This window comes from Suricata suricatta, chromosome 10 (assembly GCF_006229205.1).
Source record: "Suricata suricatta isolate VVHF042 chromosome 10, meerkat_22Aug2017_6uvM2_HiC, whole genome shotgun sequence".
Classification (NCBI taxonomy): Eukaryota; Metazoa; Chordata; class Mammalia; order Carnivora; family Herpestidae; genus Suricata; species Suricata suricatta.
In genome coordinates, this window is record NC_043709.1 from 83,469,480 (window position 1) to 83,484,825 (window position 15,346).

Below are 15,346 nucleotides of genomic sequence, written 5' to 3' on the forward strand. Positions count from 1 at the left end.
TCCTAGCCTACTTGTTTGATGACATTTACATAGTTACATCATACTATTGTTTGACATTGAATACAGAATGTCTTGGTTAGTTCAGCTTTTTTTGGTGTATGTTCCTTTTTCTCCTGCTTTGCTGTCCTAGGTTGTGTTAACTACAGTGATAGAAAATATTTTTATGGAGCAGGAAGAAGAAAAAAAACTTCAGTTACCTGAGAATTTATTTTTAAATTACAGTATTACCTTTTCTTATCTTGCTTCTTATGTTTCTGATTTCAAAACAGACTTTGAGAAAAACAAGACGACTCTTGCTGCTAGCAAGGAGGAGACACTATGTACAAATCTTGTGTTGTGACAGGCCAGGAACAGGCCCTGCGTAGGAGTAAGACAGGCTGTCCCACGATCACATTTGTATTAGGTCATTGATTACAGCATGGAGAATGGATGGAAAGGCAGCAGGACTAGAGACAGGGAGGCCAGTTAGTTGACTGTGGGATTCCTGGCCAGATGAGTGGCCGAGGATGTGGTGGCGATAGGAGAGCTAAAGTTTATAGAGCACTTACTGTGTGCCAGGCACTCTTCTAAGTGCTTTGGGGTAGTGGGTCGTTTAATTTTCAAGACACAGCTCTGAGGTAGACATTTGTCTTATTTTGTGGATGAATGAAATGAAACAACAATTTTCCGAAAGTAAAATAGGTAGTCGTTGGGCTATAGAATGAACCAGCTACTCTGGCCTCAGGGCTTACACTCTTAACCACACATTTATAAAATATTTTAGCTGTAAAATTAGCAGGATTTGGTCATTAGTAAAACGTGGCAAGTGAAACTGTCTCTTGGCAACTTTGAGCTGACCGAAAAAGAGATTAGGATTATCCTATACAGCAACAAGTCTAAAGCCCCAGTGAGCAGTTGAATCCTATCTTTTGGAAACCCAAATCTGTTTGAAAATTGAGTTGTAAAAAATATTTTCAGAGTAGATTTTAAAAGTCCGAGCTCATTGTCTCTCAATGGCCATGATCTCGTTTTTCTTTCTTCTGAATTTACCATTGAAAGTATTTCTGGATAGCCTTTGGATATAATTTTTTTTAACCTTTATTTATTTTGGGGAGATAGAGAGACAGAGTGCAAGCAGGGGAGGGGCAGAGAAAGAGAGGGAGACACAGAATCTGAAGTCGGCTCCAGGCTCTGAGCTGTCAGAACAGAACCCACAAATTGCGGGATCATGACCTGGGTGAAAGTCAGATGCTTAACCAACTGAGCCACCTCAGCGCCCCTATAATTTTTAATTAGTAGTACCCTCAGGGCAGTTGATGAAAATTTGTTACTCTTTTTTGTATAGGATGCATGTAAGCTTAGATATTTTATCAGGAAGTAACAAGGAAATATAAAGAAGATATGTAATGTGGCTTAAAAAGTACGAGTTTGAAAAAACTTTCAAACTTAGACAATATTTTTAAGAGTGAATGTTTTAAGTACTGAGTTAGTAAAACAGCTTGTTTAAAACTAGATAACTTTACGGGCACCTGAGTGGCTCAGTCAGCTAAGTGTCCGACTTTGGCTCATGATCTTGCAGTCTGTCGGTCCGAGCCCCTCATCGGGTTCAGTGCTGACAGCTCAGAGCCTCGAGCCTATTTCAGATTCTGTGTCTCTCTCTCTCTCTGCCCTTCCTTATTTGCACTCTGTCTCTCTGTCTCAAAAATAAATAAACATTAAAAAAAAACTAGATAACTTTTGTTTTTGAGAATATTTTGAAAGTTTTATTATTTAAATTTTTAAAGTTTATTTATTTATTTTGAGAGAGAGACAGAGAGAGCAAACGGGAGGGAGAGAGAATCCGAAGCAGGCTCCACGCAGTGTGGAGCCCCATGCGGACTCAGACTCAGGAACCATGAGATCATGACATGTGCCGAAATCAAGAGTTGGATGCTCAATCAACTGAGCCACCCAGGCGCCCTTAGTTTATTATTTTAGATTGTAGATTTTTAGGACATATTATACCTAAGATTGTCTCAGTCTTATAATAAATGAACTTTTGCTAGTGCTAAGGAAAGCTTTAGATTGGTGAACTTAGAAAATGTTACTCTTTTTTTGTTGCTCATCTGATTTGTAATTGTTTAGAATATTTACTTGAGGGGCAAAAATAATCAAAACCAAGAAAAAGAAATACAATTAATTGCTTTAAACAGATTTTATATCCTTTAAATATATTCAAAACGTGACTCAACCGATGTGTAGGGGAATATTTTTACAATTTATCATTCTGATAATCTAAATTTTTTTTCAGTTTTAAGTAAAAATCTTTTATTCGGTGGCTGTTTGTGGTGTGCCTAACCATGTCTTGAGCAGGATATTGGGGATTGGGAACACGATTGTCCAGCCAGGCAGACACCCTGTTTGCACAGCCAATCTAGGCTATTTATTACACTGTTTTGCTGTGCCTGCATGCGTGTGTGTGTGTGTGCACGCACGTGCGCGTGTGTGTAGTAGTAGTAGTAATAGTAGTTAAATGGAGATAGGCTTTCTTGGAACTTGAATTCTACTGATGATCTCAGTAGTTATTTTTACTTCATCTGAGAGCTACTTATAAGCAGATGTGCAAAACTAAGCCTAAAGTAGTTAAGCAGATTTTGCTTTAAGTATTTCAATAAGGGTTTTAGGAAGTAGATATATAGAATTCACTTGTAAATATAGCATGTATAATGTGTGAGCTTCTCCTTATATGTAATGTAACGTATAAATGTAATAAAAATTTTTCTGTCTACATATAATGTAACTGGATACCAATTACTGTCCATTCTTTATTTGTAAGAGAAAGTCAGATATGTAATTTCCTTAATTTTGACATTTTACTCTTTATGTATATCTAATATAACTGGATATTAATTACATTATTATAATGTAGTATGTAAATATTATGTATAATCAATCTCTCCATATATAAAGAGGGAAATCTCACAGACAAGGAGTACTTATATATCTGACTTGATTTGTGAACAGTGAAGACTGCAGTTTGCTCTTACATGGATTATATCCCAGCTACCATCCTAACATCCCAAAGTACTGCAACTTGATGTCTGCTCGGAATTTGGACATCACTTACTCTGTGATGGGACTGTTCTTCCCAGGTCGGTACTGAATCCCTGCCTAGTTTGAGGTGGTACACACACTTGAACCTGAACTTTCTAATTTCTATGTCATTAGGGCTAATTTATCTCCTTCTCCAACTCCTAAGTTGTTTTGTGTTGGAATATTACTTTAAGGTATTTAAGAATGTAGCTTTTTTATGCTTCCATTAACAAGATAGATTGTCATTGTATTAAAAATGTTTATTTGAGCCCACCTAACACCTTTATCTCCTCTTGTTTATCTAAGAATTAGATTGAATAATTGTCCATTTTCTTTTTTCTCTCAATGAGATTAAAAGATTTTCAAGGGCAGAAGTATTCACTTCCAGAGCTATGTAAAAATAGAATTAAATTGAAAACGTTAGGTAGTCAGTGTTTCTCAGTTGCAAGTGTGTGATTGCCTAAAATCTCAAAGGGATTCAGTTTTATAAAGGCATATTATATTGAGTTGTTTCCTTTTTTACTTTCTGAGATATAAACTTTTATTATCATTTTAGGAATCTTTACCAGTGTTATCTGTACTTCAGAGATAAGATAAAATTTAGTTAAAAGGATGGCAAGATATCAAGCTATGTCCATGTTCTAGAAAAGTAACAGTAATAGAAAATAATTAATTGTGATGTCAACCCAAGTGTGCAGACAGTACCTCTAAAAAAAGCATCAGTGAGATATTGATCTAGAGTCCAGTGCATGCCTATAAATAAAAGGATATATTAAAAGATTTGTGATATTATCTATGAAGAGTTTTTACCCTAGAAGAAAATATAAAATAGTATGAATTGTAATTTATATATTACATAAACTTAAATACCTTCTGAAGTGCGATCTTTTTATAATTATAAAGAGTTCTGTGGATTGTTTGGAGGAGCATGGTATTTAAAGTGGAGATATTTTTTTCTTGACATCTCTGAACTGTTTATTAATTGTGACCTTCACATCTCAGCTGTATACGCTTCAAATGACTAAATTGTATCTAGCTTCATGAGTGGTATGTAGAGTTGTCATACATTTTTAAGCCAGATTCTTTATTTTGCCTTTTATTTCACTTTTGGAGAGTGAATAGCACAGTTCAAATTGAACCAATGTATTTTCTATAAGAATGCAGTTAGCAGTTATTTAAGCTTTAAAAATTCCATTATGGGATTAAATACTATGATATTTTTGAATTTACAGTTATAAAAAGGCTGAATCATAATTACTAAGTGAATATCCTTTGGCTCATCTCCGATATAAATATAATGTAGGATCTGAAGATAAATTTAATTTTTTGATATTAAATAAATTATTCTTAATTTTATTTTAATTAAACAACCCCTAAATTTAATAGCTAAAAAACTCATCCTTTGGCTTCTTGCTTACAGTTGTAGATAATTATGTTGATTCAGTTCCTAGTTTGGGATTAAGTGCTCCCTATTGTATGCTTGCCTTGCTTCCACCTAGACTCCAGGGCCATTACTTTCTGTAACCATTTCAGTGAGCTGCCATAGTTTTCAGTCCGTACTGTCACCTGATCCAAGCATGCGCCAAAATATCCACTGTTTCTGGCTCCTGTCTGCTGAATCTGCTTTGCAAAACCCTTTGTTCTCTGAGCTTTTGCTTAAGCCAAAACCAAAATTTAACAAATTCTTTGGAGTGTGGACATATGCCATTTGCTTCCTAAGCTCCCATGTTGTGTAACTCTTTAGCTTCTATTAAACTTGTAAATACTTTATTAAGTACACCGATGGCATCCCCATGTGCAGTTGTGTGGCTCATGTGTCAGAATAAAGGCTGCTTGTGACCTTGTCAGAGGAACATGAATGCTCCACTTGCGCTATGGTCAGCCCTTTGTTGTGTTGATTTTTTTTTTTTAAATCAGCCACTTATTCTTTCATAGCGTTTGGTTTAATTATCTGATTATTTTGTGTGTTATACCAAGGTAAGTTTGATGTAAATGACTTTGTATTCTATGTAGTTACATGTATTTCATAGTGATTATTATTACATACTTTTCCATTTAGCTGGCCATTTCTAAATAAATATATCCTGAACTGAAAATAAGTAGTTTCCTCCATTTTTTTTTTTACTAATTTAAAAAACAATGTTATAGATTACTTTCTATAAAATTCATCTTAAAACAGAAAAGCTACCACATCTTAACTTGTGGCACAGCTGTAGGCAAATCTAATGTGAGAAAAATCTATTTTTATAAAAACATAGTATACAATTATTTGCCTTAGCAAATAATATTTTAAACTTCCAGGAAGATTTAAAACATAAATAGTGGCGTCTACTAGAGTTTTTAAAGAAAAATTAATCTTTATTTTACAGTATTTTTCAGGGAAAATAGTTATTTTCTAAACTGAGATATATTTCTATTATTATTTGTGATATCTATTTTCAAAGAATCATAAATAATTTGATAGTCTGAGCAGCTACATGAACAAGAGTTTGTCTTGTGATAAAAATGCCCTTATTAAGAAGGGATGTTAAATAGATACCCAAATTGGTCCGGAAACATGTATGTCTTAAAAAAAAAAAATAGAATGGATTTGAAAGTGTATTTGTGCTGTTAATGTCTACATTACATGAGGAATATTAAGAAATTCTTTAACATAACAGTGTATGTGCAAAATAGGGCTACCTGATTGTCTTATACTTTTATTAATTCATAATATTGATTGCTAACACCATATTGTTGTAGTCTTTTCTATTTTTCTTCTTTATTTTATCTCATATTTGGATCTTTTTCCTCAGTTTCCTGGAGTCTGCATTTCTTTCTTTCTTTCTTTCTTTCTTTCTTTTTTTTTTTTTTCTTGAAAGACAGTTTTAGGGTAGCTCTGTCTTGGATTCAAAACTTTAATACAAGAACTGGCTGGCATCATTTGTAGTTATGACATTTATCTCCTCATTTCTCACTTTTGCTGATCTCTCCTCCCTGTGGAGGAAACAGAATTACATCCTAGGAATGTCAGCTCTAACAAGCCTTTTAATCTTTCTTTACTTTGCTCTCTTCAGTATTTTACTAGTGAGTATAATCCTATTTATTTTACTTATTTTAAAAGAAATTTTGAAAACTGGATATATACTGAAATTCAAAAAAGAAAGTTTTGGAATTGTTTGATTTTCAGTGCCTTTTATGTGGAAAATTTACAATGAGAATTTACCATCCTACTTAGAGTTAGATTAAGTTTTTCCTATACCAAATTGTTCCCAAATGGAATTGGCCATGAAAAGAAACAAATTAGGATATGCTCCTTATAGACTGTTTCTCTTTTTAACATCTTTGCACATAATGTTACTATAATTTGCAGCTGCTGTTCACCAATAGTTTGCAGCTAAATGCAAGTGATTAGGAAGTATGTGTGCCAGATGCCTCATTTATAATGCTCCATTATGAACAATATCAGACTCCTCTGTATTAAAAAATAATGCACTGCTGTGATTCTAAGGCATTTTCTTAATTACAGAACCATACATGGAGTTACGGTGTACTACCTGAAGTTTGTCCTTATGTACGTTAACCAAATTATTTGTATTAAATTAAACCTACTTGCTTTCTTTATTTTAAATTAGCCGGTCCCTTCATTTCTTGTTACTTTGCCTTAGGATCCCCAAGGATGGCTACAGATGGCTTTCTCTTTTTTAAAATTGACAAATCTTTGCCTTGGAAAGAACCTAGACTATAGTGGGTTATAAAAAAAAAATAGGTACCAGGAAATGAAATCAGAATTTAAATTAAATGTATGGATATGACTCAGAATGTTCACTGAGCGAGGTGAGTGAGACATAGAATATTCTCTCAGTTTAGGATTAGAATCTGGAAACTCTGGGTCTATGTTTGAAGTTGTATCTAATAAAATATATCCCTATTGATGTCCCCTAAAGTATTAAAGCAAATAGAACTAGTTGGTTTAACTATCAGTCAAGTTTAAAATGTTAAACTTTTTGAGAAGCAGCATTAAGTTAAAATGTTAATAAGCATTTTGATAAATAACATTTTAAACATGTGAAGTTAATTTTAAAATCTGTTATAGACCAGAACATCTTTGCCTTGCAGAATATGTTTATTTTGAACATTTCTTTGTCATATAAACAATGTGCTATTGAGTAGTGAACTGATATAAAATTTATCTTTCAGATGAACCAGAAACTCGAGATGCGTGGTGGGCAGAAATCAGACAAGAAATAAAATCACATGCTAAAGCATTAGGCTGTCATGCTGTAGTGGGCTACAGTGAATCAACTAGCATCTGGTAAATGATAATAACTTGATATTCTAGATGCTGTAATTTACAGATTGTCATCTAAAAGGGTAAAAGCTTTATGCAAATATAGAGAAAAGAATAATTATGGAGTGATTCAGGAGCATGGACTTTGGAGTACATGAAACTGAGGTCCATGTGCCATTTTTGCTACTTAATTGCTGTGAAACTTTGGGAAAGTAACTACTCCTCTGAGCCTCAGTTTATACATTGAAACGGAAATAATAAGCATCTACCAATTAAGGTTACTGAGGAATTAAGTGAGACTTGATAGTGGCACAAAGCAGGTCTTAATTCTAGGCCTACTTTACTCCAGATTGTGACCCTACTAACTCTTTTCCTCTGGGATATTTGGAACCCTTGATCTAATGTAGATGAACTGCCATGTGTCTTTAAAGTTTGTCTGTAAACTCTACCATCTTTTACTAACTGCAACTTACTTTTCTTCACATCATCTTTCCTAACTCTTCCGAGTTAAGAAGGGACTTCCATATTCCTGGGAGTAATAGTTCTCTATTTCTTTTTATCCCAACTTTCATTTGAACAACATCTTTTAACTTTAGAGTTCATACCATTCCACAGTTCAGACTTTTCTAACTCCGAAACATTTTTCTGCCTTTCTTAATTCTCAGCTGCCTCCTCCAGTTGGACACGATTACCTCTCTTCTAACAGCTTCTTGACCTTGTACCTTCTTATTCTCAAGTCCTCCTCTATCCCTCAACTTTCAACCATATTTTGGACTTCATTATTGCTCAAAACGATTCCCCTTTAAAAATTTAAAACTATAACGGGGTGCCCGGGTGGCTCAGTCGGTTGAGCGTCCGACTTCGGCTCAGGTCATGATCTCAGAGTCTGTGGGTTCGAGCCTCGCATCAGGCTCTGTGCTGACAGCTCAGGGCCTAGAGCCTGCTTCGGATTCTGTGTCTCCCTCTCTCTCTGCTCCTCCCCCATTCATACTCTGTCTCTCTCCATCTCTCAAAGATAAATAAAAGTTAAAAAAATGTTTTTTAATTGAAATATAAAATTTCACTCCTGGATCACAACTTAATATTTTCCACTTATCTCATTTGCACATTTATACTTGGTTCATTTTGACTTTTATGTTAACCAAGATTTTTCCCAGTTTCTTAACTTGGGTTCTGATTTGACTTGCTGACTGCCATTGATGAACCCTACTTTCAGCCCCTTGAAAAGTTTATAATAGATATCATCTAGAAACTGTTTGACCTTCTGCTGTCCACCTTCTATTCTTTTTTTTTTAATGTTTATTTAGTTATTTTCCAAGAGAGAGAGGAAAGGGAGGAGCATAGAGAGAGGGAGAGAGATTCCTAAGCAAGGTCCACACTGTCAGCACAGACCCCACATGAGGCTCTCTCTCACGAACCACAAAATCATGTCCTGAGCCAAAACCGAGTTGAATACTTCACCAGCTGAGCCATCCAGGCACTCCTACCTTCTATTCTTGGTTAGTTCTTACTGTCAGCTACTACATGGGTAATCCTCTTGTGCTTGTGGTGGTTATTTTTAGAGAAAAATGATTAGACTGGTAAGTGTGGAGAGCCATGTTTCATCTTCCTTTGCGGATCATGTGTGGTATTCCTGCACCTTTCTGTCCCCTTTGTAGCTACTCTATGCTTGTTAAACTAATAACTTTGTTATGCTTATCCTGCTTTACTCCCCAGTAGATTATCTTAGCTCATTCATGGATTTAGTGTCATATGGTTTCAGGTCCTAGGGTTATGGTTTTAAAAGATGTAGTTTTTGTCATTGAATTCACATTTTACTGGAGAATTATGACAAGTAGAACACATCGTATGGGCAGAGATATCCCAGGATGTTGTGGGGCCTTGAGGGTTGGAGTTTAGAAGTAAGATTGGAAGAAGAGGTTAATGAAGTGACTGAAACTTAAACTAAATCTCAGGAGATGAGCATGAATTATATAAATGAAGAGAGGAGCCTTGAGGGGAGTGTTTAAGGCTAGAAGAGTAGCACGCGAAGGCCAGAGGTGTAGATTCAGTGTGGCAAGAGATAGGTCACCGACAGATGGAGTAATCCACAGAAATGAGTCAAACTGATGTACGTAGAAGTTTGAATTCACCTGATACAAGCCCCTTTTTTCCCTCTGGACCTCAAAAAATTTTTGCATTTAAATCCCACCTTTGCTAATTTTTTTGGTTCTAGTCCATCTGTGTACTATTACTGGATAAACACTTTGAAATGTACTTCTGCTCTTCGAGCTCCTTATTTAGCACGTCAGGGGCCCCTTATTCCTTGACGTCCTCAGTGCCTACTTAAACATTTTGAGCCTGGTCTCTCTCTACTCAGTTACAGACCAAGTGACCATTTCTTTCATGTCCTTTCAGGCTTCTGGTCCATTTATACTCTGTTAGCAATATTTTGTCCCCAGGCTGCTACTTTTCTCTTTTGCTTTGTATGAACTCATTCAGTAATTTTACAGATTATTTAAAATTAGGTGATATGTAATAAAGAATTCCAAAGAATTCTTTTGAAAATGAGTTTTTATCATACATATAATGATATAGTTTAAGCTCCATTTAGTATATCTTGGGTATTATTTGTTTCAGATACTTTTTGATTATTAAGCTTAAATTGAGCTCTAGGGATATCGATAATTACATAGTTACACTTTTAAAATGACTTTAATGAAGTTTAATGTGCATCTAAAGAGTATTTTAATACAGTTTAAGGTTTATGCTGAATTCAGCAAAATAATTTTTACTACTTTGAGACATTCAGTCTTTATCAGGTTTACCATGTTTTGAAGGAACTTATTGCCATTATATTGTACTTTATCTTTTACAAATTTTTAAGTAGTAAAGAATTCTTGCCCCCTTCATTTTAATAACATTATTTCTATTTTTTAATCCTCAGATAGGAGCTAATCTTGTGGTATTATTAATATTTACAGTCTAACGAATTTAAATTGTCACCTTGTAATCACTTTGATATTTAGCATTTTTCAAAGTCAGATTGCCTGAAGATATTAACTGTTTTGTTTTTTTTCTTTTATAGTGAAGAGGTCTGTATTCTGTCGGCATCCGGCACTGCAGCGGTACTGAACCCTAGATTTCTGCAGGACGGCACCGTGGAGGGCTGTTTGGAACAGAGGTGGTCTTGGCAGCCTGGCTTATTTTCTCTGAGGGCAAAGAGGGGAGAGGTTGACTTCTGTCACTTTGGAGCTGGGATGGTTCTCTGTAAGAGGGTGGGTTAGTGTAGAAATCAGGACCAGGCACTTCGCTGCTTCCTGCGTAACCTGCAGCAGCAGAGAAGGGTTGGGTTCTGCACTATGTGACACACACTGTTAGACGCTTTCCAGTGTCTTGGTAAGTTACCTGCAGGGCTGGCTCTCAGCTAAAGAATTTCACGTGTATAGTTCTTGTTTGTTATCGTATAGAAATAATTTCCTTTGATTTTTCTTTCCCTTTCCTGTCTTACCTCTGAAACAGAAAAAGGTCATGAAACAATTTGCATAAAGAAAATTCATAATTTACAGAACAATTGAAGCACTGTATTGTAACAAAATTGTATATAAAAGCTTCCTAAAAAGTAAAGTATAATTTTAATGTATGTGAAAGAGAAAGTAAAAGTGAAATTATTAGGTAAAATAGATTACTTTTTGGTATATTTGATTATTAGTCTCTTAATCTGTTAGCTTCCATAAATGTCGAAAATGCTTCCCATAAATAGAAGAAATTATCAAATATATATATATATATTTACACAGAAAATACATATATATACATGTATATATACACACAGAAAACTATTAGTTTGATACCAGAGTACCTGAATAATACAAATTTTAATTACCCCTTCACTGTATGGATATTTGTCTCCCCTCCCCCCCCCCATATTTGTATATTAAGGAAGACAGCAAAAAAAAAGTCTACATGTGATCAAATTTAGTATAAACTTGCAAGTCTCTGAATAACAAAGATATTCTGGTTTAGGCACATAGAAGAGTTTGGTCAGTTTCTTTAGTTTGTATTAAAAAGGTACTTTGACCGTAACACATTACAGAGCGTTAAAAGTCATCATAAATAGGAAAAAGAAGGTGGAGCATTTTGAAGTGTATTAAAAGAGTGTTCTCTTTTGAGTTGTCCCAGTGCTGCCGTATAGCTCTCACACATGCTGGTGGATTTCGTTGTTGAGTGGATAGAAGCCTGATTTAAAATGGCCTCGCCCACGCAGCTTGAGTACTGAAGTGTTGTGGCTGGGTAACCTAGTGCAACAGATACCGTCCCTGTCTATGAAGGAGGAAAATGTCTTTCCTTCTTGCTATAAAACTATGCTTACTAGAGAAAATTTAGGGAGAGTAGAAGGGAGAAAACATTCTCTGTGAACTCAGGAGTGACACAGTCTTTTCTGTATATTTCATATTTTAAATGTTTTCGTAAATTTAAATAGTTCTGTTTTTATGCTTATGATATTGCATCATTTATGTTCAGATTTCTGTGAGGTGTTAAAAATTACCCGTGTTCAATCTTCTGTGCCCCTTTGAGATGACACATGGGTTTTGGTTCAAACCAACCAGCATTAATACTGTCTTCTACCTTGTATTTACTGAACAAGTCACTTAGTATCTCAGGTTGGTTTCAGGTCAATGAGCACTAGTTTTTGTTGCCCTTTGCTTCTTATTATATGGGAGTGGGGGGAGATGTTTAGCTGTGTTATCCTACTTAATCTTAAAAAAAAGAAGAGCCTTTCTGGGTAGATACTGTCATTCTAGTTTTATAGAGGAGGCTCTGAGAGGTTAAATAATTTGTACAAGACCACACAGCTCCACTTAGCGTCTAATTTCCCTGTTACTTATACTATACCAGAATGCCATCCAACAATAAAAGGATAATTAAAATATGGGAGTAATTCGATTTAGAAGGTTATTTTGGAAATTCAGTGAAGTAATGTATACGAGGAATCTGCGGGAAGCCTGACTCCTCGTAGATATAGTATGAGTTTCCTTTCTCATTTTTAATTTGTCCGCTTTTTCAACTTCTGACAGGTCTCTTGAGGTTGGAGCGAATTGAGAACCCACATCTTTCCACAGCTCTAGAGGTGTGGCTGTGTGAAAGTCTGGAGTTCTCCATGGAGCGAGCTTCTGCCTCCATTTCTGTTCCCCTAATTTCCTCAGATTTGATGAGTAAAAAAAATTATTCTAAAGTGAATTGATAAGCACTATTACAACAAACATTTTACTGATTGAGAAGGTTGTGTGTTCACTTGTGGTTTATGTTTGTGAAACACAGGTGTTTTGGTTTCTCAGAAATGCTAAATTCTGAGAAATTTTAAAGTCATTGGAAATTAGAAACGTTAGATTATGCCCATTTTTAACTTTTTAAATTAAAAAATATTTAATGTATATTTTATTTTTGAGAGACTGAGCATGAGCTGGGGTGGGGCAAAGAGAGAGGGAGACACTGAATCTGAAGCAGGCTCCGGCTTTGAGCTGTCAGCACAGAGTCTGATGTGGAGCTCGAACTCACCAACTGTGAGATCATGACCTGAGTTGGACACTTAACCAGCTGAGCCACCCAGGCGCCCCTTGACTTTAAAAAATTTTTAAATAGGTTTGTTTTTAACCAAATATACATATATATTTGGTTGTCTGGTTAAAGAGGGTTTGGGGGCCCCTGGGTGGCTCAGTCAGTTGAGCCTCAGGCTTCTGCTCAGGTCATGATCTCACGATTTGTGGGTTTGAGCTCCACGTTGGGCTCTGTGCTGACAGCTCAGAGCCTGGAGCCTGCTTCAGATTCTGTGTCTCCCTCTCTGACTCTCCCCTCCTCACACTGTCTCTCTCTGTCTCTCAAAAAATAAAATAAAATAAAATACATTAAAAAAGTTTTTAAAAAGGGTTTTTTGGGGGGGATTTTTTGGTGATTATATTTGTCAGACCATTGTAAAATGTCACCCTTATTATCTAACTTTTTTTTTTTATGAACTAGCTTTGGGATAATAGTGGTTTTTGTCTGGTGGGACTTCCTCAAACATATGAATTGATGCAATCAGTGGCTACTTGTGTAAGTCTTTTCTCTCACCCAAAAGTGTATGGACCTGAATTCATGGTCATTTTTAATTCTTAGCAGTCATAGTGGGACTCTCATAACTCACATAGTGGTAGAAGTTATGTAGTTTATACACGGGTACTATATATATAATATATGCTTTTGAAAAAATATAAAGAAGTTTTAAGAATGTTTCATTTTTTTTTTCTTGATGTATTCATATAGGCTAGAAGAAAATTTACCTGTAGGTTGTGGATTTTGCCACATACCATATGATGAACTGAATATGCCATTTCCAGCTCATCTCACGTACTGCTGTAACTGCAGGAAACAGAAAGTTCCTGATGTTCTCTTTACAACTATTGACCTCCCAACAGATGCAGCAGTTATTGGAAAAGGTTGTCTTATTCAAGCAAGGTATATTTGTGTAAACAGTATTTGGGGTCCCTGAAAGAGTATGAGGTATGGAGTCAAATAGACCTATTTCAAGATGTCTGCTGTTCTGTTTCCTACCTGACAGGCGGGGCAGTGCTATCTGGACCTTGTATTTAATTGCATGGAAAATTGGGAGGAAGAGTACCCTTTTTATAAAACTCAAAGAAGCTTAAATGCAAAAGCAATTTTAAACATTTAAATTCTGTACAAATATCTATTATTATGAAGAATGTTAATTAACCTGTTGCAGGCTAGTAATGTGACTCTGCTTTAAGGGCATTAAATATGTAGTACATTGTAGAAATTCATTTTTTTCTTTTAAAGAACAATGCTATGTAGTATTTCTCTTACTACTTAATTTAGCTCTTAACAGTTCTCTTAAAATGTACTGGAGGAGGAATGGTAAATTGTGGTTGGCATAGAGGAAGCAGCTGTAACTGTCTAGGTCACTAACAACTGCCAGGCTACTAACTCCACAGAAATGCTTTTCTTTCTGCATCTTACTTGACATCTCAGCAGCAGTAGTAGTAGTCACACAGCTGATCATCTTCTCCTTGATACTCCTTTGACTTCATGGTGCCTTACGCTCCACCCCTGCTTTTTCCTCCTTCTGTATAATCCTCAGTGTCCTTGTTGATACTTCCCCCTTTCCTTAGTCCTTGAAGGGCTGTGGGTCTGGACCCTCTTCTCAAAGCTGTCTTCTAGGTTGAACTCATCAACTCCTACCAGTGTGCTTTCTGATTATCTGTGACTCCAAGATTTATAACTCTAGTCCAGAATTTTCTTCTGAGCTTCAGACCCATATACTTTCACACCCTATCTTGATGTCTTGTAGGCATCTCATACTTAATTCCAAATTGAACTGCTTTCCCCACCTCTTTCATGTTAGTCTGTATTTAAAAAATTTTCTTTAATGTTTTTAAATTTATTTTTGATACAGAGACAGAACATGAGAGGGGGAGAGTCAGAGAGAGAAGGAGACACAGAATCGGAAGCAGGCTCCAGGCTCTGAGCTAACCGTCAGCACAGAGCCTGACGTGGGGCTCGAACCCACGAACGTGAGATCTGACCTGAGCTGAAGTTGGAGGCTTAACCGACTGAGCCACCCAGGCGCCCCTAGTCGTCTTTATTTTAAAGATACCTTGCTCTGTCCACTTTTTCATGTCAAATATGGTATTCTTTGACACTGTCCTTTTTCCTAACCTCCCTACATCAAAGTTACTTTACAAAGTCATGTTGACTTTTATTTTTAAATATATATATATTTTAAATTTTTATTAATTTTTTAAATGTTTTATTTATTTTTGAGAGACACAGAGAGACAGAGCACGAGTTGGGGAGGAGCAGAGAGAGAGGGAGACACAGAATCTGAGGCAGGTTCCAGGTTCTGAGCTGTCAGCACAAAGCCTGACATGGAACTCGAACCCATGTACCACGAGATTATTACCTGAGCCAAAGTCAGTCGCTCAACCAACAGAGTCACCCTGGTGTCCCTTTAGTTTTGATTTTTTAAGTTTATTTATTTATTTTGAG

The 15,346-nt window shown here is 35.8% G+C and overlaps 1 protein-coding gene across 8 annotated transcripts in view; it reads left to right on the top strand.

The window, feature by feature from the left end:
• The window catches only part of C2CD5 (C2 calcium dependent domain containing 5), a 99,543-nt gene that overhangs the window by 50,843 nt on the left and 33,354 nt on the right, over nt 1-15,346 (top strand). For all 8 annotated transcript variants that reach the window (XM_029953144.1, XM_029953146.1, XM_029953149.1 and 5 more), the window contains 3 exons: nt 7,231-7,345; nt 10,389-10,484; nt 13,604-13,795. In XM_029953144.1, the coding sequence (XP_029809004.1) occupies nt 7,231-7,345; nt 10,389-10,484; nt 13,604-13,795 (403 nt within the window). The remainder of the gene's footprint in view (nt 1-7,230; nt 7,346-10,388; nt 10,485-13,603; nt 13,796-15,346) is intronic.